The sequence below is a fragment of the Dermacentor albipictus genome, chromosome 1 (assembly GCF_038994185.2).
Source record: "Dermacentor albipictus isolate Rhodes 1998 colony chromosome 1, USDA_Dalb.pri_finalv2, whole genome shotgun sequence".
Lineage (NCBI taxonomy): Eukaryota > Metazoa > Arthropoda > Arachnida > Ixodida > Ixodidae > Dermacentor > Dermacentor albipictus.
Window position 1 is genome coordinate 252,594,003 of NC_091821.1, and position 27,065 is coordinate 252,621,067.

General features: G+C 47.8%; 1 protein-coding gene across 2 annotated transcripts in view; it reads right to left on the reverse strand.

The window, feature by feature from the left end:
- Positions 1 to 27,065, reverse strand: part of LOC135901276 (fibroblast growth factor receptor 4-like) — an 89,824-nt gene that overhangs the window by 11,266 nt on the left and 51,493 nt on the right. Inside the window, exons 1-10 of one of the 2 annotated variants that reach the window (XM_065431025.1) lie at positions 26,779 to 26,917; positions 20,733 to 20,843; positions 12,141 to 12,416; positions 7,473 to 7,586; positions 6,155 to 6,306; positions 3,711 to 3,834; positions 2,766 to 2,962; positions 2,390 to 2,528; positions 1,152 to 1,366; positions 644 to 783 (exon numbers count right to left, since the gene is read on the reverse strand). In XM_065431025.1, the coding sequence (XP_065287097.1) occupies positions 644 to 783; positions 1,152 to 1,366; positions 2,390 to 2,528; positions 2,766 to 2,962; positions 3,711 to 3,834; positions 6,155 to 6,306; positions 7,473 to 7,586; positions 12,141 to 12,416; positions 20,733 to 20,796 (1,421 nt within the window). In that variant the 5' untranslated portion in view covers positions 20,797 to 20,843; positions 26,779 to 26,917. Of the gene's footprint in view, positions 1 to 643; positions 784 to 1,151; positions 1,367 to 2,389; positions 2,529 to 2,765; positions 2,963 to 3,710; positions 3,835 to 6,154; positions 6,307 to 7,472; positions 7,587 to 12,140; positions 12,417 to 20,732; positions 20,844 to 26,778; positions 26,918 to 27,065 lie in introns of those variants that run through there. The other variant, XM_065431018.1, reaches the window with a different exon arrangement.

A 27,065-nucleotide genomic window follows, 5' to 3' on the forward strand; every position in this document is an offset into this window, starting at 1 on the left:
ATTCGCATAATTGTGATATCTATTTTCTTCGCTGAGTTAGAGAGCTGTAAACTTGATGGTTTCGTTTGCTGAAAATTTGCGATTTTTGCCCATTTTTAATAAAATATGGACGACCTAAATAAAGAATTGGAAACGAACAGTTACTAGATTTTAAGTTTTTTCTTTCAAATGCAAACAAACCTCGTCAAATTTGGTGCGGTGATTGCCGAGAAAAACGAAGTCTCCTTTTGCATGTATTTACATAGGAGCACCCGAGCTAAAGCTTCCTTTTAGGCTTTTGTTTAGTTCTACGTCAGGAAGCAATGCTGAAATTACCAATTTTTGGTGACTCGGGAACGTTTTACAACACCGAAACGTTCCTACGACATAACAATGATCAGAAGAACAATATTAATAAAAACAATAAGTACTGCTAGCTCAGCCTCTCTTTCTGCATCGCCTTCGCTCTTATCCAGCGGACGATAATAAATCAGGCCTTGTATTCGAGTTGACCTTGTTTCCTTTCTTAATATAGTATATGCGTTAATGTTAACCCGAATGTCCACGTATATTAGATGGGTCCACCACAGCTCAACATCGTGTAAGGAAATTTTAGCGGTGACATTTTACCGCGTCTTGCTTGCTGAAAGGCAGAGGCACCTACCTTTCTCTGGGAAATTCCCATTCGGGGTCCAGAGGCAACTCGTATTCGCAGACAGTGTTCAATTCCGAAGGCATGAAGCCCCTCTGGTGGTCGATCTTGACCAGTGGGGCTACTGATGAGTCTTCGTAGTGCCCAGAATCCTGTTAAGACATGAGCGCAGAATATATTTATTTGCTTGCTTGTTGATTCGCCAGTCGCTTGGTGTAAGTATAAGATCACAAGGTGCAGCAGCACGTAAGCAACGCTATGATCAAAACTTTGCGCTTCTTCGCTCTTACACTGGGAAAGCGTAGACTTTTCTTTGGATCCGCGGATACGCAAGACGCGACGGCACGCAAGAATGTTAGAAATACTCCGACATCGTCAGCCTCGCTTTTGTGGTGAGTTTCGGGCATCCACGTGAGCAGAACAATATAAGTGCTGATATTGCAAGTAGCTATGAGTCTGATCTCAAGTGCTGGCGGGCACTGGGGGCCCATCTGTCGAGGCAGGCGTGCGGCATGCTCACCGAAATCTGGCGCTCGAGGATGACCTTCTTGCGGACGACCACATGCTGCTTCTGGGCTACATCGAGCTTCTGCTGCAGTGACAGCATGGCAGAGCGGCAGACGAGTGTGGTGATGACGCCCACGACGGCGCTCACGCCCAGCACAGTGGCCAGCGCCAACATCCATGGATGCTTGAGGAGCGTCATCGTGAAGCTGGACTTCTCGGGTTGTGGCACTGCACACACGCGAAGACTGCCATGAAAAACCTCATCGCGGTATCAACGATCGGCTGCGCTTGCGGCGCCTCTGTTTTGGAGACAGTCACCGGTGACTGGTTCTCGGAGAAAGCATTGTGCTTCGCCAGTGAGTTTCCGTCAAAATACTAAATTAGGACAGGGTACTCAGGTGACAGGGTTTCAAGTGGCTTAATTTCTTCAGCATGCAATAGCCTTGTGCCAACAATAGGGACAGTCAGTAAATCAATCCAGCGTTGCTTTTCTGTTCATCGCATTAATTCGCAACAGACTGCATCCCCCTCCCTTCCTCCATCAGCTGACATCAACGCACAACACCTCAGACCTCAGCCGACTGCTCAGTTGCATGAGCAGAGCCGTCGGTATGTGAGGCAGCTGGGAGGCGAGACAGCGGGAGAGCGATTGCTTGCCCATCATTGAGCTGGCTGTCTGGCCGAGTATCAGCAGTGACAGTCATCCCAAAGTCTGAAAGGCGATGGCATTCCCCCCTTCCCATGCTTCCGTCGCCACAGTACTCAAGCCTTAAATACGATGAACCATTACGGGATTATCAGTGGTAAAGTATAATAATAATAATAATATTTGGGGTTTTACGTGCCAAAACCACTTTCTGATTATGAGGCACGCCGTAGTGGGGGACTCCGGAAATTTTGACCACCTGGGGTTCTTTAACGTGCACCTAAATCTAAGCACACGGGTGTTTTCGCATTTCGCCCCCATCGAAATGCGGCCGCCGTGGCCGGGATTCGATCCCGCGACCTCGTGCTCAGCAGCCCAACACCATAGCCACTGAGCAACCACGGCGGGTCAGTGGTAAAGTAAGGAACGTCGTTGAAGGTCACCAATCAGAACTTCGCTAGCATTTGGACAGCAAACCACCAAATACGTGCACTGTCGTAACAGTCATGCAGATAACGTTCTGGACTACAACGCACTTATGTAGAGCACAAAGCGCGAACGCGCAAGGACGAGCAAATCGAATGACAAGCCAAAGCCGTACTCACATGGCTCAACATTCAAATAGACGCTCTTGTTGCTGATGCCAACGCTATTGCCAACTAGACAAGTGTACCAGCCTTCGTCATCCATCGTCACGTTGTCGATCACGAGGACTCGAGGATCATATATGCTCTGATTCGCACTCTGCGAGAGAGGTAAGTAATCACACCGTGAAAAACTAAGCTCGAAAAAAAAATACTTTTCAGTTGTGGTTAGACACTCGCTTGAACGTTTGCCTAAGGCGCACGTATCGCATCTAAGTACTTACCGATTCCTTATTTTCGCAATGAAAAGCAAGCAAGAAAAATCGAATAATCACATCATGCGCATTGCGTTCAGTGATTTCAAATGGGACGGAGTGCAGCACTTCATCATGCTTACCTGAACGACACTGACGTAAGGAGTAGTCTCGTCGTCGTTCTGGAAGTATGAGCCGTTCACGGAGTAATGCCGCAGCCAGCGAATGTGCGGCTGCAGGTCGCTTATGAAGCGGCATTCGAAGCGTGCTTGCTGTCCGGCGTACACGGTCAGGTTCTGGATGGAGTCCTCGTAAATGATTGGCCGAAGTGGAATTCGTTCTGTAAGCGTTAGGGTATTCGTTAGCTCCAAAATATCCCCAGAAGAGCGGCTGAAGCAATTGGCAAGGACTTTCTTTTTTTTGTTGTGAACTTTTTATGTTTAGAGAAGTGATAGTATAGTTAGAGCACTCTGCCTGCGGAAACTCATGTAAGAAATTACTCATGCCTAAAACTTAGCATAAGATTCCTGCGCTAGCTGAGCCAACAAGTAGCACAGATCATTCCTCTTCTTGAATTCGTGACGATCAGATAAAATCAGTCTTAAGGATACTTCTTGTGGCAGAATAGCATCTTGATAGGTGTTTGTAGGCTTACAAAGAGAACACTTACATAATTGGGGCCGAATCGGCGAACATTTTCGTTTGTATACGCGCTGTCTGCCACTGGCCGGCCGCATTCGATAACTAAAAAAATATATCCGACATCACCTTTGACTGCTATCTGCTCTTACGAACAGTATCTATCGTCAGAGCTTTTTTGTATATACTGTGTCTGATATATGCAATCCCGTCTTCCGTGTAAACGAGAAGGTGGGACTTTTTGTGCAACAGTTATTCTTTATTAAACGTCAAATGATGATATAAGAGGAAATTAGCAAACAACTCATATGTCCTAATAGCGCACTTCTGATAGTGCAGCGTTGCTTGTGCTTTTACGCGAAAATATTATTCCTTGTATAGAGAATTTAGTTTAGAAATGTTCGCGTTACTGTCGGTCGTCGGGGGAGAGAGAAGAGTTTTGCACGAACCTTTGATTTCAACAGTGTAGGTGTAGCTGATGTTGCCCAAAGAATTGATGGCCGTGCAGGTGTAATTACCCGCGTCGGACACCATGACGTCATTCAATGACAATTTGTGTGTCCGGTAAATAACCTGCGCAGAATTCAGGACAGGTCGGTTTCATCTCCACTTCGATGAACAGTGGTCATCAAAACTACATCCTCCACCTACACAACATGACGAGGGCCTTCTTGAGTAGCTATGATTAGCCTTACAGCTAAATTATCGTCATTGACATTTCACCACGAGCGCACACATATGGCGATTTTAATAATATTCACTTTGTTTAGTGGTTCCCTGCGCATCACTTTTTTGCGCAACTATTTTTAAATCTTCGTTTTCTCTGTCGATGATGGCGAAATGCGAAAACACCCGTGGACTTGATTTTGGTGCACGTTAAGAACCCCAGGTGGCCAAAATTTCCGGAGTCATCCACTACAGCGTGCCTCGTAATCAGAAAGTGGTTTTGGCACGTAAAACCCCATAATTTAATTTTTTTTTCTCTGTCGGAAACGTTACATAAACGAGTATACTTCGCTTCAAACGAAACAAATAAGAAAAATCGGAGCCGCTTCCAAGGCTTTCAGATTCAGGCCCAATGACTAAAACGCAGCAAATGTGAAAGTCATATTTGAACCGTAGTTGTTGTGATAGTCACTGGTAGGCGTATAAATTAAATGTTACATACGCTTTACATATTCGAAAATTGCGTTACGTTAGTTATATCGTCAAGGGTTGTGAATAACTCTGAATTACCGCTCTTTCTCCGAACTGAGCCTGCAGAAGGGCATCCCAAAACGAGTGCAAGTGCTCGCACTCGAGGTTTGTTCGCGCTCACAGAAGACATTGTTTAGGAGCGTGAATTGCTGGGCCAGTTGATTCATGCTTAAAGCAAAAAACAAAAAAAAAACACTAAAAGCTGGACGCAGGTCCTGAAGGCGCCACACACATAGTCGCCGGACTTGTATGTGTGCGTGCGCGTCCTTCTGATCCTGCGTCTTGGTTTTCGCTAGTTTTTTTTTTTCGCTTTAGATAGAAGACATCCTGGAGAAGTGGCGGTATTAAGTTCCAGTTGTTTAACGCAGACCATCCCAATACATGACGTGATGCAGTCGCAAAGAACCAAGGACACGTATTCGACACGTAATGATGGACTCCCGCCGGTGATTCGCCACGTGCTCTATAACTGATCCGGGATTCAAGAAGCTCGAAACCCCTACTGAGAGTCTGAGAGCGAGAGAGAGAGAGGAGCATGCAGTGTAAATAGAGTGGGACTCCCGTTGCGGCCTCTATATGGCTGCTCTGTGGTCTTCGAACGAGAGATCGACGGGGCTGAATGGACCTGGGCCCGTCAAGCTGGGCCCGCAGCTGTGTGGACTCGTCTCCACTCCTTTTTTCACACCCTTTCCCAACTTTCCCCATCGCAACGTGTTTCACAGAGTCGTCTTTCTTGACAGTAGGATTAATTAGTTCATGCCTTATTGCGTCAAACGGCCCTAGCTCAGTCATAACTGCATATTTTCTAGAAATTATTTCGGGATAGCTTTTTTTAAAACTTGGAATTCAATTTTTTTGGCTGGTTGCCACGATTCCCTTAAATGATCAAGTAACAGTGGCTGTAGACACTTAAAGCACAGTGCGCGCCCTGCTGACTGTCATGCTCACTTCTTGACGCTTATGCATTCGCACGCGACAGGCCTTCGTGCAGGTGTGAGTTTTCATCGGCAACTCATAGCCCCCAGGTGCGCCCGTCGTTGCATCTATGCTACCTGGCAAAGCTATACCCGCTTCCAGTAGAATGTCAGGCGCGCTGTCACTCCCGTGATGTTTTTATCGATTAACGAGGAACACTGACTGACATGTATGGGCTGAATTCTAAGATCTGCCACTGAGTATATGCTGACTTCAGTGGCGGCTCTGATATATGACCGGTACAACTGCAAGGACTTGGTTCGCCAACACCGAGCGTGCCTTTTAGCAAGCCATGTCACAAGAGCCCTTGCAACGCTGAGCACTACGGGAGCTGTGGTGGGTTCCCACTGTGTCTTCTTCTACTATGAACATCAGTTATGAGCTAGGAAATGGGCCCACCGTATTCGTTCGGGCGTGTTCGTTCGCTCTTTGGTTCAGACAGGCGGTAACGTCACGTAAAACATAAGATGTCCTACCGAACCTATAGGATTAAGCCAACGAAGGTGCGTTTCCGAACCGAGCAATCGAGTTAAAGACAATCAAAGAATTTTTGGGCGAGGACTGCCTCGCAGTGTTCGTACTGGTTAACATGTTGTTTTCGAGCAAGCCTCCGTGCACCAGACACCGTGAAAGTAAGCCCTGTAGGTTTCCCCCATCTTGTTTCACTCCGGTGCTTTGCGAGGAAACGAACTGAGAAAGAGGCTGGCAAGCTCCGGTGTACCTTTTTTCCCAGGAGTCGCGTTGGTGGTTGGTCGTTCTTGAGCCACGTGATGTTCGCCGGTGGGTTGCTCTTGACGATACATGGCAACACCACGTTGCTTCCAGCAGGCTGCACCACCAGCTGGGGATTCACCTTTACGAACGTCGGTGGCTCTAAAAGGGCAAAGGGAAACACGGCCGAGAAGCAGACGTAAGTAGACGAACAAAAGCTGCGTCCTGTGGATTTCGCGGGTTCTCCCCGACCGCCCCGCGCCCTTGCTTAGCATCCTTATCTGTTTAGCGGAAAATTATGGACGACTATCACGTTGTGTTGAACCGGGCATATATACTTGGAGGACTAAACTCAGGACTGAACGAGTTTAGGTAATAAAACACAGTTCATTTAATTATTTCTGCGGCGAATTTTGTTTTGGGAAAACTTTATTTTCGCGTACATGTCAACGATAACATAAACGAAAAAAAATTGAAAACAGTTCGCAGTGCTACTATTCACAATATTTTGAACCTTGTGTCACATATCCAGATAGTTGCGGGGAGATAATATTGCGTCAAGATTGTACATTTGCAACGATAAGTGTATGAAGAATAGCCACTAATGATTGTCAGGCGTGCCAACTAAGGCATACTACGCCGCTTAGGCGGCAGGCTTCAGACATGCGGTATACAGGTCTAATCTATTGCATATATCTATCGATTAATTTTTTTGTTACTTTTCTTGCCGTTTCGCACCGCTGCGTGTAAACATGTTGAAAGGTCGACTCCACGTAAAGTTGGGTACTCGTAGTTCTCGAATTTCTGTTGTATTATAATGATACGATATAATATCATAATTACGTTTATTTCGCGAAGCGGCGATTGTCGCCACGTGTATTGTACCGCATTCTCTTAGTACGCTGTCAAAGAGCGTCAGAAGCACTTCACTTGCGCATGCGCAGCTACATGGTCTACGTCTTCGTTCTTCACCATTCGCAATGTCTCAGTGGCTGCGGAGTTATTGCGCTCTGCACGAGCTTACGGGTTCAATTCTCGGCTGCGGCGAAGATCGGGAAAGAGTGAAAAGGGGGAAAAAAAACCCGCTCATGTACCTAAATTTAAATCATACTTAAAGGACCAGGTGATCCAAATTATTCGGAGCCCTTTACCACAGCGTCCCTCACTGTGCCGTTTTGGGACGAAAAAAAAAAAATGGTCACATAATTGATTCTCTTGCGTTTTCCATTTTTGTTGACCCGAGCATGCGGTATTGTGGAACACCCAGCGGAAAACAGCGGCGCCTATGTAACGCGAAACTTATCCGAAAGAAAAAAAAAATGACCCACCTAGCTTTTCCGTGAGTTCTGCCGTTTCATCGACAGAAGGCGTGGTAACCGCACTTGCATTTCTCGTGTAAAGAATGTTGTCCGGGGCTTTTTCTTGGTCTCGAGAAAGGACTTCTGAAAGAAGAGCAAGTTTTTTTAAAAAATTAGAACTGAGAAGACACTCACCTTCAGAGACATTTCACTGTAATTTTAATCACGATTTTTTTAAAATCAAATGGGGCCTTCCGACTTCGAATGAAAAAAAAAGAAAACGTTCACGTGCTCTTTTTCGGCGGACTCTTTTCAGCCTGAATATTTACAAGGGCTTCGCGTCCCACATACTGCCCTTTTAATCAGCCACTAGCTTTATCTACCATTTGCTGCGAGAAGAGCCCGAAATGAAATGAACACGCGTGTAAATACTGCAAAGCGCTCCGCCAATTATTCCTACGTTTGGAGAGTATTTGCTTAAAAAGCATACCTCTACTGTTTACATACCCGTGAAATGAAGCGGGACGGGCGGATACTCACGGTGAAGGACTCAAGTGTGGGGCCCGTATTCACAAAAACAGCTCTTACGCTGGAATTGCTCGGAAGAGCAAATGCCAGCCAATCCTGCTGCTGGACATTATATAATATTAGTGAGGGCTGCCAGCCAGTAGGAAAAAGAAAAACGGGCGGAAATCTTTGTAGATTTGGTCTCAGGTTCGCAGGACAACACTTTAATTGGATGAGCCATATGGATGATCCCAGCCTTTAACTTCGTAATATAAGTATATGAAGGCATGCGGGTATAGACGCCGAATGCCGAGGAATTTCCGAGTTATGCTATAGGCACAGTGACTACGTCAATCGAGGGTGGCGCTGCCCTATACAGCCCCGCGCCGGAAACGGGAACGTATTATATATATATATATATATATATATATATATATATATATATATATATATATATATATATATATATATATATATATATATATATATATATATATATATATATATATATAAATATATATATATATATTTGAAAGGCCTCAACCATTCAGGGTCAATTCTGAATAGCAGACCACGCTTGCGATCGCCGTTTACAGAGGCCACATTCCGAGGGGGCGGAATGCGAAAAAATGCTCTGCGCGTTGAGGTACCCTGGCCAATATTGATCCGCAGCTCTTCGCTACGATGTGCTCTCAAGCGTCAGTGTTGCTTTGGGAGGTTAAATCAAATAAGTAAGTAAGTAAATAAATAAATAAATAAATAAATAAATAAATAAATAAATAAATAAATAAATAAATAAATAAATAAATAAATAAATTGGGAGAGTTGTATTTAGAAAGTGCGGGAACCTCTGAATGAAGGTCGCTATCTTTGATAGGCTTTACTTGCTCACGTTATTGTAGTGAAATATCACCAGGTTCTCAAAGGTAACTCATAAAAAGCGATCAAGTGTAGCTGTTTTTTTTTTGTGTGTGTGTGCGTGGTGCCAAACCCTTTCGAGAACACTGAAAAGGATGCTTTGAAAATTATTTTTTGAACTACCGTATTTTCTGGGCTACAGACCGCGGAGTATACAAGTTGTGCGATAAATATACATACAAGCTATAGAAGCTATATATGCCCCAAATAGGACGGCGCAATACGACAAATGGTAAATCAGCTTTCGGTGGGAAATTATAGTAGCTATCCTGCACAACACTTGAGAAAGTTGAGTACATTTCATCCGTTTCATCCTTTTCGACTATCCTCGCAGTTCTAGCGTTTCCTCAATGAAACAAACACTTGGCTTAGCCAACCTCGAATAGCGCTGAAAACACCTTAGGCTCTGCCTCTTTGAGAAAATCTTCTGTGCTGACGAGTTTCTCAAATATGAGCTGCTGCTTAAGCCATCGTACATGTACAAGCCTCGAACGGATAATCCTATGCAAGGTTGGAATTCTCTCATGTCGTAGCACCATATACAAGCGCCCGTTAATCCCAGTAACATCCAACGACTGAAACCGCCTCTCCACCGGCACCACCGCTATCGTTTGACCCCAAAACTTCAAGCCAGCCACAAAAGTGCATATTTTGTGCTAGTCCCTCCTTTTTGTAAAGAGGCGACGACATGCACGCGATATTCAAGCGACGGTGACAAGCGATGCGGCAGGCAGACGCTGTCGCGTGACGATGTGGGGCAACCACATGAACACGACACTGCAATAAGTCGCGTCAAATGTCCATTCTTGTCAGAAGTAATACAGTCATGCGGATGTCAAAAAATTGCAAACATACCGCAAGACTAACGTTTTTACCAGAGTGTACTAGATCTAGATTTAACATGCCGTCACCGCCAATGAAGAAGCGTTCTAGGCTAGCACACTCGTTGAAGTGTTAATAATTTAAACGCACGTGCGTCAGCAATAATTTGTGACAAATTAACAAAGAAAAATGTAATCTGGAAAAAAAAATTAAAAAGACACTTTCTTGGAACATTTGATAATATGTCATTAAAGATGAAGTAAATTACCCGATGAAGGATGAGCATTCTTTAAAGTGTTATCATTGGAGGGAGCAACCCGTAAAAGAACCCGGACCAGGTCTCGACAGTAATGAACTCACTTTGAGTTGTCGACTAAAAAAATTACTGTAAATTGTTCTACCATCCGAAATTGTAAAACACATAGAACCCCCCGGTTAAGAAGAACACTAAATAAGTATACATGCCGTAAACATTGTAAGCATAAACTAGATGAAGTAATAACATGCTCACCGTATCTCAGATAATTAACTATAATTTGGGCCTACTGTTTTATAGGCTGATCAGCAATCAGCTCCCGGTTGACCTAATTTCAGTATCATCTTTATTGAATGCTAACATTACGAGGTTTGTATTTAAGAAAAATTTTCTCTTGCCTAAAGTGCGCACTAATTACGGTAACTTCGCATTTAATTTTTCTTGCATTTCATTGTGGAACTCCTTGCCTTTAGTTATAAAAGAGTGTAACATCACATATAAATTCAAAAAGGATCTTAAAATGTGTTAAGATCACTTATTGTTCATACTCGCACTTTTTTTCTTTTTTATTATTATTTTCCCTTGTTTTTCCTTCTGTCTTTTTTGTGTATTTAGGCTCAACGTGTCTGTTACCTTAGTTCTACTTTATGAGTTGTTTGTTAATCTCATGATATGATATTGCGCTATTTTGCTGCTATGTAGTAATTCCTCTCACCACCTAACCTAGACCGGAAGTCCCAACACAGTCTTTGACTACTCCTCTTGTATTTCATATCTATCAACACATGTAATAATAGTCAATGTGCGCAAGGCCATATCATACTTCAGATTTCATAACATAAAATAGCATAGCGGCAGCGGCAAGTATTTCAAAAAAAAAAGAAAAGAAAAATTGTATGTACAGAAAAATAAAGAAGAGACGAACCCAGAGCTTGCACATCAGTGATGTTTAACTCATTAGTTGGCCTAATTTCAAAGCTTGAGTGAGTTCGATGGTAAAAACTATCTATACTAAGAGTGGGGAAAAAAGAAAAGAAAGAGAGGACAGAAATAAAGTGGGAATCAGCGGTGACGTAGCATACATAGTCTTGTTTGTTCAAACCTTTTCTGTAATGCATCAATGCAAAACCACTTGTCGTTCAGCAAGCGTGCGCGACCCGTTCTTCGTGCGCCCGGATTTAAAAAACCCGACATTCTCGTATCGCCGACGTGCACCAGCGGCCCTTCGGATGGCCCAGAATTATTTACACCAGAAACCTACGCTACTGGAAATAAACCTAGCGTAGTTCGAGCCCGGTGCAACATTGAGTTTTGAAACGGCGTGCCGCGGCGCGAGCCAGCCCCCAGAATAGCAGCGCCGATGAAGGAGCCGCGATGAAGAAGCAGTGCACGAATGCAGCCCGCCGGGGCCGCAGCGCCAGCGCGCCGTCACAGGCGCGTCATCGCTGACGCAGTGATGGCGGCGCAGCGAGGCACGCGCCTGGCCATGTGGGGAGAGGGCTAGAACGGCTCTATTTATGGAGTGCATAAACCATTGCTTTCGCTGCAGCGTTTTGAAGCGGTGAGCTGACTCTCGTGCACTGCTCATACTAATTCGGAAACATTCATCACGGCATATAGCACGGTAAAGCGTTCAGGTTCTTCATCTCCTGCGCCTCGCACATCCGGCAGTCACGTTGTACTTTTTTTTTTTATTCACGCTGCCATTATTGACCACTTAGAACCGAATCCCGCTTTGGCCATGATCAAACTGTGCGTGAGTGACGCGCTCGGAGAGTAGTTGATGACTGAAACGAGCAGCGCGAGCCAGCGCAGAGCTAAGGAGGAACAGCGGACACGACGCGCGCTGTCTGCTGGCCTAATTGTTCGCCCTTTCATTCGTTCGCGTCGCGCTGCCCGTAAATATCGTGGATCCGCGCCAACTAGTCGCACCTTTCACCGGTCGCCCCATTATGCGAGGAGGCCGTGACGTTTCGAATGCGGTTACGGGTGTCTATTCACGCACTAGTCTGGCTCTCATCGCCGCTTTTCATCCGGCTGAATGCTTTGCATCACTTCCGCATTTCTCGCCGGACTCCTCTTCCCTCGGTGGTTAGTTGGCCTCCATAACGTCAGTAAACCAGGTTACGCGCCCCTCGTTAGCGCGCCTTCAAGTGCCACGACCGCCAGGTGTGTGCCAAGCCAGCATTGCTCACCGACTCGCAGCGTGAAGTTCTTCCAGGCTTCGCCGAGGCCGTTGTTCGCCTTGCAGAAGTAGCGGCCGGCATCGCGTGGCTGCGCGTTCTGGATGGTGAGCGTGTGACGCGACACGCGGACGTTGTCGCGTGGCGTGCTCGTCAGCTCGCTCTCTTCGTGGTACCAGACCAAGTAGGGCCGCGGCTGTCCCGAGACGACGCACCGGAGCCGCACCGTGGCGCCGGCCACCACCTCGTACAGTGTCCGTTCATCGTCCTTCTTGAAGACCGGTGGATCTGCAGAATCAATCAATCAATCAATCAATCAATCAATCAATCAATCAATCAATCAATCAATCAATCAATCAATCAATCAATCAATCAATCGACGCTCAGCGGGAGTTATAGATTGTACGAAAGATAAACGGCAGAATAAACCCAGGAAATAGGCGCAATTTAGACCTAGGTAGCGCAGGAACTGAACAAGCAAAGCAAAGACTATCGACACCTACATTCCCTGGTTTATACCAGATGACACCGAGTTTTCAGCTTCTGCATTGAGAAGGAAGTAGGAAGGAAGGACGGCAGTACGGGCTAGACTTCAAAGGCGGATAATGAAGAGGTGTGAAAATATTTGGCGTATTGTTTTTATCCGAAGACTTAATGCCTGGTGTTTCTCTCACTCTCTTTTTTTTTTTCTTGTGACTACGGGCCCTATATTGTGAAACCATTCCAATATGTTTTTATTCCCATCTCCTGACATCAAGTTTGCGTAACCACCGACGCAAGCACCGGGTGGTCACCCGCAGGGCTGTTTCAACAGACCAATCAAACGCCCTCCTCGTTCATACGAGGTCATTTTTGTTTGCTTCAAAAACAAATAACATTGTCTACACTGAGCGGCTTGTCGTATCTAATTGACCGACAAAAGGCGAGGAGAAGGCTCAAATGGAGAGGGATTCGATGGGGCAGAGCCAGTGCACTGAAAATCGATAACCGGACGAAGAGGGTGGCGCCGGCGTCTGAGACTGGTCCGCTTTCCCTTACTTAGCTTGCGGTGGCTGGTCGAAAATCGCGGCGGCATGCAACGGAAGCTCAAAAATGACGCTAAAACGGATCCTCAGCAAAGAAGAGTTGGCAGAATGAGGTCGTAAACGTGCCGAAAGTACTCGAAAACGTTACACGGCCACGCAAGAAGTTTTATTATACGCACATAAATCCATGCTCTTCGGCAGGTGCGAGTATCCAGCGCCTGAGCGATCGGCGGCAGCCATCTTTTATTCCTTTCAGGACGGGGCAGCCTGAGGCTATTCAGAAGAAAATTCATTTTTGTTCGGCATATTAATGCATCTTTAGTGTACACGTCACTTTGACGCGGTGAGTTTTCGCGGTTTTGTGACGTCGCGTGACAGGCAGGTGAAGTGGGTGCAGCCCCAAAACTTTTGACCAATAGCCGGGGGCTAATGGCGAAAAGGCGTCGAATCAGAAATAACTGTTTTTCTTTTTTTCGGTCAAATCATGCATAATCAGTGTGTACACATCATATCATATGGGGAGGTATCGTGGTTTTTGTGACGTCGCATGACAGACAGGTGAAAGGGGGGGGGGCGGTTCCACAAAAGTTTTTAACCAATTGCGGAGAGCTGATAGCAGAATTGGAATAGAAAAGTTTTGAATAGTTTTACGTTATAGCGCCCTACATTACACGAATGTTTATGGATGTTTTTAGGTTACAGTTTCCATAACAGTATCTCCTCACACCCCACTCCACCCCATCCCCGTTTTTCGTCGCGGTATTAGACAAGCGAACAGTGCTTTGACCGCTGGTTGCTCTTATTTGTTGTTTGGTAGTGCCTCTTGCACGAGACGCGTAAAAATTTATTAATCCTAGCACAGGCTCTCACACTACATGCCATCATACGAAAATTGCCGGTAGCTTTGTTTTATTTATTTTAATTTCGTCCTTGATTGGTTGGTTAGGCTGTTTGATGGAGGCGGGGCTAACACTGGCAGCGTGGGCCGGCAACTGCTCTGCACCTAAGCGACTCCTTCCAATATTCAGGGCCGAATTCACGGAGCCTTGCGTTCCCAAGTGCTGCTTGCCATTGGCCAGCAACATTCGGTAACAGCATCTCACGAATCACACGATTAGTTGGCATCTGCTCTTACGAACAGTTCTAGCGTAAGCACTTCTTTGTGAATACGGGCCCGCAAACGTATCACCAAGTGTCCATCAGGGCCCGTATTCACGAAACGCTCCTACTCGCTAGAATTTTTCGTAAGAGAAAATTCCACATAATCCTGATGCTGGACGTATTATTAGCGAAGGCGGCCGACCGTCGGCAAAGAGCGCTTCCGAATGAGAGGGTTCGTGAATTTGGCCACTGATCAATGTCGCGCTTTGAAATGCGAGCACACAAGGCGCGACTCCTTTCGCACTATCATCACTCATTCGGGGAGCATTATCTGCCGCGCATGCAAACCTCTTCGTTGCAAGTTGCCTAACAAAGACTTGCTTTCGACATTGAAGCGCCAAAATGGCCAAATGAAATGTTCCGCATCACCACTGGCTGAAGTCGCCAAGCTTTTCGTGCGGGGCTGCTCTTGGCCATTGGCTGGCCGCCTTTACTAATATGTCCAGCATCATTATTAGCTCGAATTTGCTCTTACGAACAATTCTAGCCTAAGTGATTTTTTGTGAATAGAGGTCCATGGTTTTTTTTTTGCGTTCTGTATATAACGGCGAGGAACTTCATCCATTTCGTCCGGTGTAGGCTAATACTAGATTAGATTTAGACAGGGAACCCTAAGTCGGCATTCTAGGCATCGTGTGTATGTAATGCGTGAGACGTGAATGAGAAGCCACCGCAGTTTCTGTGACCGCTTCGTGTGGCTCCGTATATGTCTCCAGGCAAAGGTCGTTTCATTCATTACACGTAAATTCTCCTTCACAAGATAGAGCGGAAGCCTTATTATACTATATTGTAAAGAGAAATTCGCCTGTTCATCTTCACATTTGCTTCGGCATGTTTACACCTACAATGTAAAATAATTTACACCCTCAGAAGACAGAAAGTGTGTAAATGTGTCTATAACTCACACTCTTACGGTGTGATTTATATAACTGACACCCTAAGGATGTTAGTTATAAACACACTTACACCCTTTTTCGCATTTAAGGGTGTAAATTATTTTACAGTGTAAAGGGGCACCGCCCAGAAGGTCGCTGCCGAATCTAGCAACTCTAAGTCTCGCTTCTCATTTTGTAACTAGTAGCCGCCGTTTCTGTAGGGACACATCCTCAGCGGCACCTGGTGACAGGGCCGTAACCAGGGGCAGGGTTAAGAGGTTCTGACAGCCCCCGAAAAGACCGCTGTGCCAGTATACGGTTTAGTACAACCTTTATATATGTCCTTATACGTATAGGTCGGGGACGTGCTTAATTCATTGTAAAAAATAAGTGATTACTTCAAAACGGTCGCCGCTGCGCTTGGATAACCCCTCCTGAAAGTGATTTTCCGCGTGGGGCCCTGCTTGGTAACATAACAAAACTTTATTTGCCCCTATTTCTTTGTCTTATCTGTGCCGTGGGCCGGTCGTTCCAACGAAAAGGGCAAAAATTAACAGCCTGGCTTCAGCTGTCGCTGCACCGGCGTCGTACCGCCATCTCCGCTGCTATCTGCTCTCTCTCTCCCGACACGAGCGAGCGGTCCAAAGCCTCGCCGCGCCCACCACCACTTGTTCCACCTCGCTGAGTCCACACATCAGCAGCGCCGCGCGCGCACCTTTCTCGCCAAGCCAGCTTGACAGCCTGGGCCGCGGCTGTAATTCGTCGAGTCCATCTCAGAGTTGCGTAATGTAAATCTGCTGCCCCCCCTCTCCCTCGCGACGCGGGGCCAAACACGGGGCGTGTCGCGTCAAGGCAGGAAGTGCGCGCGCCCGCGCGGTTATTCCGAATGCATGTATTCTGAGCTGCATCCTGCGGTCTGGCGACCCGCTGCCGCGGTCTGCAGGCGAGCTTTTCGGGCGGAGCGCTGCATGTGCGATGACGCCGCGGAATACACGAGAAAAAAGAAAACGGCACGGCCTTTGGCGACGATAGTAATGAAAGGTGTGCATGAAGCGAAGACGACGAAGAGTGCGACGGAGAGTGCGAATTGGGATGATCAACTAGTTCCTGAAATGGCGTCGTTCGCGCGACCCGATGTTATCGGTTCCACGAGTCGCTAAATATGCTAAGATATTCGGTGAGGAAGCGATACAGTCGCGATTTTTTTGACAACAGACGCAGAAGGAAGGAAGAAAGAACGAAAGAAAGAAATACAGGGTAGTATTGGGGGGGGGGACGTATACGTCGTCTCATCGTTGCAAGGCAAGGACCCAGTCGCATAACAATATTCCATTGATGTTACCGTGAAAATAATAAACTCACAAATAACGGCAGCTTGCCACTGCGAGAAAAAACCGCCGTCTTCAATCTTTCACGTCGTTTAGCTGCCTGAACGGCAAGTGATCTGTCACTGTGTCCATTGTGCGACAGAGCCGCCGTAGCCTTTCGGCCACCCGGCAAGCCGACGCCGAGTTCGAGGAGTCAGTGCGCATCAGGGGCCCCAATCCACAAAGCTTTTCTTGCGCAGTATTGTAACGGATTGTTTATCTGATGAATGAATGAATGAATGAATGAAAAAATTATGGGGTTTCACGTGCCAAAACCACTTTCTGATTATGAGACACGCCGTAGTGGAGAACTCCGGAAATTTCGACCACCTGAGGTTCTTTAACGTGCACCTAAATCTAAGTTCACGGGTGTTTTCGCATTTCGCCCCCATCGAAATGCGGCCGCCGTGGCCGGGATTCGATCCCGCGACCTCGCGCTCAGCAGCCCAACACCATAGCCACTGAGCAACCACGGCGGGTGAATGAATAAAAAGGAAGGGAAGGTGAATTACTGCTGAACGTACCGCAACTGTCTAGCACAGTCGGCTGACACCTGAACGGCGGTCGGCACTGGGCGTGGAGGAGTAAAAGGACACGGAGGAAGGATTACAGAGAGGAGAGAGTAAAGAAAGGGACTATTTACATATAAAGGACAGAGCGACTAGGTCCGAGTTATCCGTAGTTCGCTTGTGGAGCGACTTCGACCTCGATAGAGCTTGTCACCAGGTCCCGGGCACACCGGCACTCTTAGGTCACACAGAGCAGTGGATGGCGAGGCCCGAGTGCCTGAGGCAGTCACTGTGTCTTGTGAGCTGCCCCCCCGCAGGCGAGAGGCACCACTTCGCCGTAAGGGCGCTTCGGCGCTGTCGACCGGAAGCGCTGTACAGAAGCTCGAGAGTTCCTCCCGTGGCGCCTAAGTGCTGTTTCCCATTGGCCTTCGCTGATACTATATGTTCATCATTATAATTGGCTGGCACATGAACTTTACAACATTACAATACAGGTCCAGGGGCCGATTTCGCGAAGCTTCTGGTTCGTATACGTACTCTTTGCCATTGGCCAGCGGCCTTCGCTACTAATATGCCCAGCGTCAGGATGGCCTAGAATTTTCCCTTACGAACAGTTCTAGCAAAAAGTTTTGTTTTCTTTTTTTTTTGCGCATATGGGCTATAGTGAACAAATTGAGAGTCAGAATTTCCTTCAGCGGCGCACTGTATATGGCCTGCACAGCGATTCGGAAAGTCTAGAAAGGATGGCGTAATGTGGCAGTTCACACCTTGTTCCGGTAACAACAAGCAAAGCTAGAGCAGTAGAGTAAAACGCGCGACGCGTTTCACAAACGGCAGTCGCAGCCTCTTTTAGCGTGCATCACTGACACGTTCAAGAGGATTTGAGCTCATTCCGGACTAGACCAGCTGTACAGAATCTTCACCAGCTTTGCATTGTTACCTGCTGACCGGTAACAATGCTTGACGAGACCTTAAAGCGAGAACCAGGCTGAAACCTGTGGTTCATCTACTTATTCCCTAAATTATTCAGATGCCACAATTGCAAGCGCTACATCTGCCAACCACCTCTTCATTCAGCGCCGAGCAAACGAACGACAAGAGAGAAGGAGAGAAATATAGCCTTACGAAAAAATTACGGCGTAAGAGATTTTTTGTGAATGCGGGCCCTGTTTGCCTACGATTTGCGTGTTATGGAGGGGTGTACAAAAATCGTTCCCTGCCGCACCTGTTGTCGACTCAGCGGTTGCTTCGGGCATGTCCGACACAGTGGAACGCCCTTTGAGAAGCCAGACGTCAACACCAAGATGTCCGAGCCATCGTGATATATATACGTAAAGAAACGCATTCCAAGTATCTCCTCCACAATTCAGCTTGAGACACTCATTCTCCGATGACTGCGCGTGCCCAGCCACGGCGGGCGGTTCCGTGCGTAGACTTCTCGACGTCCCTGCGCCAGATTCCACGCGCGAGCTTAGCCCCTCTGACCAGAGGTTGCCGTGACGATTTGGTGCAGACGCTCCTGACCGCCCGCAAGAGGAGCGTGCCCTTGCCGCAGCCTGACAGCGCCGGAAGAGTTACGGCGGCGTGCCGTGCGCGACACCGCGAGCTGCAGGGACTCTGCTGGCGCGTGTCTCGGCGACCATGAATCAGAGCCGCGGCCAGAGCAGTCCGGCCTGGCGGCGGTAATTCGCCGCTCGTCAATGGCGAGGAAGCGCGCATAAAAGTGGCCGCGGGCTCCTTTACGCACACCGGGATTTACGCCGGCAGCCGCGGCTCGAACGAGGGTCTCTGTTGTCAGTTCGCGGAGCCGAGGCGCGACCATTTGACGGCGCGAGTCGAGAGGCCGGTTAATTTTGGCCCCGCGGCGGCAGCGGGCCGCACAAAGCCCTTTTCCGGGATTACCCCGGGCGCCCTTTGGCGTCTCGCCTCGGCGCGCCACCGCCGAGCGGACGACGCAGCTTCGTCAGCGGAGCCACACACGCGGGGCCGCCTTGCACTTTCTTCGCATTTCCTTTGCCTGTTTGGGGCCGTGCCGTTAGAATTCCGGCGGCGGGAGCGCATGCACGAAGCCGCGGCGCGGTTTTATTGCGCCACGTACACGGGCTGGCTTCTGAAACAACAGCTCACGGTCGAGACTCTAAGCAAGAAAAGGTCGGCGCGACGCGGCTCTCTCGACGGGTCCTCGACTTGCCAAATATACGCGCAAAATAAGGCTAAAGAGTTGTTTGTTAATCTCTTTTCGTCTCTCTGCGTGGAGCTCCGAAAGTGCTGATGGCCCGAAATTGCGAAAAGAGAACGAGAGTGAAGGAAAAAAATAGGAAAGAAAAATCCTTGCTTTACGTTCACTGACACATGTCGGAAACCAGAGCAGACGATATTTTGGGAAACCGGCTGTAAGATAAAATCTGTCGCGCCCTTTCTCGGGGATAGGCGGCGAAATTGAATTTTTCACATCCAGATACAGTAGCATGGCCGAAGCAATGTTTTCGTGAACATATTTTACTTTCTTTCTTTCCCAATTTCTAACAAGGGACGCAATTTCAGTTTCTATACTACTTCTTCCTTTCTTTCATTATTTTCTTTCTTTCGCATCATCTCAGCACCTATGCTGATCTACGGCTTGCGAAAACAAAAAAGAAAAGAAACGAAAAGGAACAGAACCTGTGCATCTACCTTTATACAAAGGTCCGAGTGATGGCTACTAACGCACAATTTCAGAGGAACCTCCTGAAGTTTGTAGTTCACAACTGAAACGTTTCCGTGTGCAGTCCAGTATCATACGATATTGACAAGCATTCCATGTAAAGTGCATATTAATATCAACCGCGCACAGAATGTTCCAGTAGGCATACACGCGTCTTAGACACGCGATAGAAAATACTGTAGATCGATGAGGGGTAATAATAGAATAAATGGATGGAATTCTATTGAGCGTACTGCCATGTTCGGGCTCGTTGCGCTCTGCAAGAATGTTTGCCACGCAACGCGTTGATCAAACAGACAAAAGTTGAGATATCATTTGGTACGAATGATTGAATCATACTTCTGCCTTATTTTCTGCAGCAGCTCATTCATACAAATATATAAAGAAACGTATTTATATACATCGTGGAATGTGGGTACATAAATGCTTTCAATGGGGAAATATTCTTAGTCGTAATAAATTACGTTACTACACACACGCACGCACGCACGCACGCACAAACACACATCCGTACGTTAAAAAAAATTAAATTGTTGGGTTTTACGTGCCAAAACCACTATCTGATTGTGAGGCATGCCGTAGTGGGGGCACCCCGGAAATTTCGACCACCTGCGGATTTTAACATGCACCTAAATATAAGTACACGGGTGTTTTTCGCATTTCGCCCCCATCGAAATGCGGCCGCCGTGGCCGGGATGCGATCCCGCGGCCTCGTGATTCGCAGCCCAACACCATAGCCACCATAAGCAACCACTGCGGGTGTCCATCCGTACGTTGCCGCCACCAAGTGTAATATCAGAAGCTTCGGAAAATTATATATATATATATATATATATATATATATATATATATATATATATATATATATATATATATATATATATATATATATATATATATATATATAACCACGCACATGAGAAGCGATAACGTAAGAAGCACAGGAATGTGTAGGTAACGTACTTTGTGACACTGTCAGGTAGAACAGGCTGACGAAGCTTAGGACTCTGAAGCAGAAGTGACACATGGTCTGCTGAGGCAGGGTCCTCGTTCAACTGATCATGTCCCCGGCTTCTGCGAAAGGAAAAAGGGACGGGTAGAGTCAGGGCATGCAGCAAGAATAAAGCAAGCATTTGGCGCTGCCTCCACCGCAATTTCCTTCACTCATCGACATTTCTCCACCGCTAGTCAAGTCAGAAGCAACAACAACAACAACAACAACAACAACAACAACAATAAAACTTGTTCACATAATTTGCAAAATTGTAAACGCTGCTCGACAACTTACGATGCTATTGAAGGAAAGCAAAAACACCGTATGTTGACAAAATGCGCTCTCTGGAGTAAGAAATCCAGAAATTATTATGTTAAAACATTCGCGCGAACACATATCCCTATCAAGCTTTACGTGCGCAGCCTAGTGTCCAGAAAAGTCACTCACTTTCCATAGAAACTGTCACGGTTTCCTCCTAGATCTTAGTGTTCTAATGTTAAAATTATGGCAGATATGTCAGAAACAAATACAGAAGTCTGGATCACATCGGCCATACAGCAACAATACAGGGTCCAAATTCGCAAAGCGTTTTCATCGCAAGAAGTACTTGCCAGCCATTTTCGCTAATAATGCGAAAATGGACGTGTAATTGCATGCTGGTTGTCACGATTGGTCAGCGCCTGTTCCGTATTCACAAAGTTCTAGCGCCGCAACTGTTCGTAAGAGCAGGTGTCAGTCAACCGTGATGTAAGACATATTACTAGCGCAGGCGGGAGGCCAGAAGAAAATTCGCTTACGAATGAAGAGTTTAGTGTTCGGCACTCTATAGTTTCGACACCGGAAATTGCGAAGAATTCTGCAATGCTAACGTGCAACTAAAAAAAAAAATGTGCGCGTGCCCTTCACTGACTGTTAGTCGCTTTCTTTTACTTTATAAGTACGGACTGCCATGGTGGTGATGTGCGACGGACCGCAGTCACCTTCAATATGTTATTAGAGGAGGAGGAGGAGCGTAGCTGTAGTTGAAGAAATGCAAGAAAAAGACCAAATGCTGACGTTTCGCTGTGTGACGGCCCTCCGATCTGACGTGCCAACCGGATTGTTGCGCGAGGTGACGTGATAAACCGCTCGAGCCGCAAAACGGCGTGTACCACGCAAGCGCCGTCCACTCCCGGCATAGTTGGGGGCGGGAAGCGTCGAACGTCGGGGAAACAAACACGAACGCCGATAGGGATCGCAGAGCGCTCACCTCTCGGGGTGGCACGTTATCTCCCGCTCTGGGCGCCTGTCCCTCGTTCCCGGAGCCGCATAATGGCACCCGGAGAGCTGTCAGCGCCCGCTCGCGAGCGTCCATCGACAACGAGATACTGCGCGAGTAGTGGAGGCACGTCTTGGAGTGCTTGCCGGTCTGAAGCAGGCGCCGTCTTCGCAACCGACCGCCACCCTGTCGACGGGCTGACGCAGGCCACGCGACGCGCACTGCGACGCCACCGGGACAATCTAGCTTCCGACAATTTCATGCAGCGCACTTGCGGCAGCCAACTGCCCTCGTCTTGGCGTTTCTTCGTGTCGTCTGCATGCGCCTCGCGCCGTTCCAAGTGCCACCGTATGCATAGCCTTCGGGTGAGTGCATATATAGAGGACCAGCTTAAAGTGTGCAGCGTCGCTTGCACAAGACACATGTCGAGCGCATGTAGTAAACATGTACTTTTCATCAGAATCCCTTGTGCATGACCTAGCTAGGCTGTTGCGGTTTCGCGAGCCTTGCGCCACCTATAATGCGCAGGTAAGGCAGCGCTAATCACGGAAAGTGCGGTCATCGAAACATGGGCGCGATCGGAGATCGTTAGATCGTTGTTCGAAACGTGCGTTCAGTTTGCGTTCAGTTTCGCCTTACGCGATTGGCTTAGGCCGCGCAGAGTCGTCAGCCGCCGGACGCAGCTGGCGACTCGGCGTGGCCTAGGCCAATCGTGTGAGGCGAAACTGAACGCAAACTGAACGCACGTTTCGAACAACGATCTAACGATCGCGCCCCATGATGTTAATGTGCTTGATATTCAAGTGCGCGGAACTAGATGACAGTCTGCGCGCTATGAAGCGCCGGCATAGCCTAGATGAGTGGTGCATGGTCACTGGGCAGTCCGAAACAAAATCGCAGAATTGCAAACTGTCGTGCATAAGTAAATTACTTTTTTCTCTACTGTGCAGACAAATACGCTAAGACTAATACTCAGGCTCAGCAAGTGCTGCACAGAACAATACGGGCGGTTTACTGGGCCTAGAACGAGCTCAGCAATTGTCTTCAGACGCCGCCCCGCGCTGTCCGCGACTCCCTTGCCAAGCACCACTCCCGCCCCTGTCTGTCGCGCGGACGAAATGGAGCGGCCATTTAGCGGGTCCCGCTTCAGTGGAAAAGCCTGAGTGTGCGCACGGCTGATGGTTCTGCGACTTTCCGAAAAGTTGGAAGACAGGCGTGGCCGACTAAGCAACGCTCAGGCGACAAGCTCGCCATTAGGCGAGATTCAATTGTGGCACGCAGGGTACCATCAGGGGCCTGACGCAGGCCACAGCCCAAATCAGGCAGGCCGCGAGTGGAACTTAAATTCTAGCCTATGCCATTACCGGTCCACCTTAGCTATACTACTGTCTCCGCTTCCAGGTAGCTTTGCCGTTGCTTAGCACTCCAGCTTCTTAGCTTGATATAAAAAGCTCTTATTCGCAAGCGCACCACAGCGGTAAAACATCTCGCATATGCGTGCGATGTGAATTCACCACCAGGACCTTGGCAATTGCTTCGTTACCGTTGGCTTCGTCATATATATATATATATATATATATATATATATATATATATATATAGACATGCTTCAGAACTTTTGCGGTGATGTCGCGTTATCGATTACAAAAGGCAGTTGAATGTTAGCTAATTAAGCCTGCTTCAATAATTATTCGTGCAAAATTATTTGCACAAATTGATATTATTGCATTAATTTATGTTTTTTTTGTTCTTGGCGAAACTTAGTTTGGGCAGTCAGTATGCATGCGTGCGTGCGCGAGTGTGCGTGCGCGTGTGAGTGCGAAGAGACTTCCGAATCCCACCGCATAGTAAATCTACAACGCGCTCCTGTCAAGGGATTTCTGCCTAGGAGCGCGAAAGGAAATCGTGCGGAAAAGCCCAATGAGTGCCACACAAGACGGTGCTCACTCCTGCTGCATATGCAAGACGCGCACATTGATCGCGTACCACAGGAGGCAAAAACAGGGAACAAGGGCGAACTGTCTCGTTCCGCCGATTTCCGCCCGCTCACGTTGCATGCGGCTGCGGCGGCGTCCTTGATTCGCGTCGCGTGAGCAGCCGTCTTGACCAAGCGCTGCCGCTGCAGCGCTTGGTCTTCTTCCCTTCCGCTTATCGCCGCACCATTCGAGCCATGATCCCGCTAATCCAAGTGAACTGTGTTCATCCAGAGACTGGGCACGTCCTTAGCAGGCACTGCTCTCGCGGCGTCATTACTTTCCGCAAGGAGCATTTGGCCAGATTCGGGGCCTGTGTTCACGAACGCTCTTACGCTAGAATTGTTCGTAAGAGAAACTTCCAGCCAAATCTGACGCTGGACGTATAATTAGCAAAGACGACTGGACGATGGAAAAGAGCACTTACGAACGAAGGCCCGTATTCACACACAAAGAAAAAGTTCTTACGCAAAAGCTGCTCATTACACTAGATGCCAGCCTATACTGGTGCGAGACATATTACCGAAGGCGGCCAATGACAAAGAACACTTCCGAACGAATAGCTTTGTGAAGTCGTCCCGGGGCCCGAACAGCGCGAGAACGTATACACGCTCACGGTGGAGTCAGCACGCGATCTCCTCTGTATTTCCGCCCGTCAACTCTGGGACAGTGGGGCCAAACTGTGAATTGTGTAACTCATGGTTGTACGAGCCTCTCGTAGAATTCAGCAAGAAATGTTTGTGGAAGAGAATTGTCTTTTCTGCTCGCCTGGTCCAAGATAAATGTATTCCTGGCTATCGATACTCAGACAGCATTGCGCAGAAATCCGGCGAAACTCCAGCGTGTTGGAAGGTGTATTTATGTTACAGCGGAACAGTTACACGAGTGAGATCATGCTCAGTGATCGCTGATTGCAGCACGAGGTTCGATAAGGGCCTTCTCACGTCGGTGACAATTAAGCGCCAGGAAGGAACCCATAGTCTGTGGCAAGCTGAGAAGAAACCGTGGAGTTGAAACTGTTGATTCATAGCCGAAAAGAAAAAAAAAAGATGATGAACTGATTGGGGCTCCAGAATGGTTGGCGCACGCGATAGGGAAAATCGTGAAGGAAAGCAATAGTGCGGTAGGGCTTATCGTGCTTGGTCGAATGGCGCGCACCGAACGAGGTCGTGTGTAAGGAAGGAGGGTGGTGCGGAGGGTTGCACCTTGGCGCAGGGGGAGACGCGAGGCCCTGAGGTCCAGATGGCGACGGCACCCGTTGCAGGGATGAGTCTCTTGCACCCGCGGCCCCGTAGACCACGAGGCGGTCTCGAGAGCGGCACGCTGTAGGCTTCCCAAAAATAGCGCCGCCGCGGAGAAAGGCCCGCCGGGCGGGATCGTCCGCCGAGTCTTGCCTGCTGGTCGCAGTGTCTGTGGCGAAGCGGTTTCCACGGGTCACGGAGACCTTGGTCCCTCGCTTTGCTCGTCGTATTGCTACTTGCGTGCAGCAGAATCGAAGCCGAGAGCGTAGAAAGGGTAGTCGGCATTGTTCTACGGGATTTAGATCCACTTTGCAACAGTTAGAGCATAATATAAAGGGCTTCCCTCCATTTCATACGCTCGGCAAATCGATAATTTAAGGACACGTTTATTGTGGTGAGGTAACCCGCCGTGGTTGCTCAGTGGCTATGGTGTTAGGCTGCTGAGCACGAGGTCGCGGGATCGAATCCCGGCCACTGCGGCCGCATTTCGATGGGGGCGAAATGCGAAAACACCCGTGTACTTAGATTTAGGTGCACGTTAAAGAACCCCAGGTGGTCAAAATTTCCGGAGTCCCCCACTACGGCGTGCCTCATAATCAGAAAGTGGTTTTGGCACGCAAAACCCCACATATTATTATTATATTGTGGTGAGGTATTCTTCTTTCTACGTATAAGCTGCTTTGATGGTCCTGCGCAGGACCATCAAAGAAGCTTGTATGTAGAAACCTAACCTAACCCAACCTAACCTAACCTAACTTGCTGCTGGGTGCTTTATGGGGTCGTAATATATGATCGTTGATCTACAAGCTTTATAAGCTCTCCTTTCGTTAAGATTTCAGTTGCGCGACTTCATTTCTGCACAGTTCGCGCACATGCACAAACACCCTCTGCATTGGCTACTCTTTTTCTCACGGCACAAATTTGTAGTGTGTGCATCCCCGCTATTCATAGCCACGAGTTCTAAACTTCATATACGCAGTACATTCGAACGCTATTCTATCGCGAGATGCCTTCGCAAGAAAAATACGGCGGGGTGGCTTAGACGCAAGCTAAACGCCTGAATCGGGCCACACCATGTCCATCGCTTGAGTGACAGCGGCCAGATAACGGGTCTATCAGCTGAACAGAGCCCCATTATCTCGACGTCGAGAAGTGTGCAATAAGGGAGGGTGAATAAGGAATGAGTGGTATATCGCTAGTCGGTCCATCACGGCTGAGCTCACATATCTCTTTTCCTTTTTTTCACCTTCTTGATGGTGGCTGCCGAGTTTCTGTTCCGAGTGAACTACTTTCTTACATCATTGTACTACTGCAACCTTACATGACCTTTTCTCTTGTTGCTATTGCCTCTATTTTCTACATATGCGAACATCGTGACAAATCAAAAGTGGGCGTGACAAATCAGCCCACTTGACATCGGAACAGGACCGGGATTTACCAAAAGCGTTTTCACTTTAATTGTTCGCAAGTACGAATTTCAGACAATCCTGATGCTCTACACATTATTAGTGAATGTGACTGGTCAATATTAAGAAGCACTCACGAACGAACAGTTTTGACGGCCGTGTCCAGCTCCTGATTTTCATGAGCAAGGAGAGAGACGGACCCACAAACGGCAAGTAGATCGAACAGAAATATTTTCTACCACGAACAGCGTCGTCTGCCCTCCTGCACGCAACTTCGCCGAGACAAGGCATTATGCAGGCCTTCGCGGAGGATCTGCCTTCGGACACAACAGTTCTGTCTTTTTGGTCTTCGGCAGCAACCGGCCGCGGGGGATTGTTTAGCGCCGAGCGCGTGCTTAAATTGAGCACGCCTATCAGACGGCGT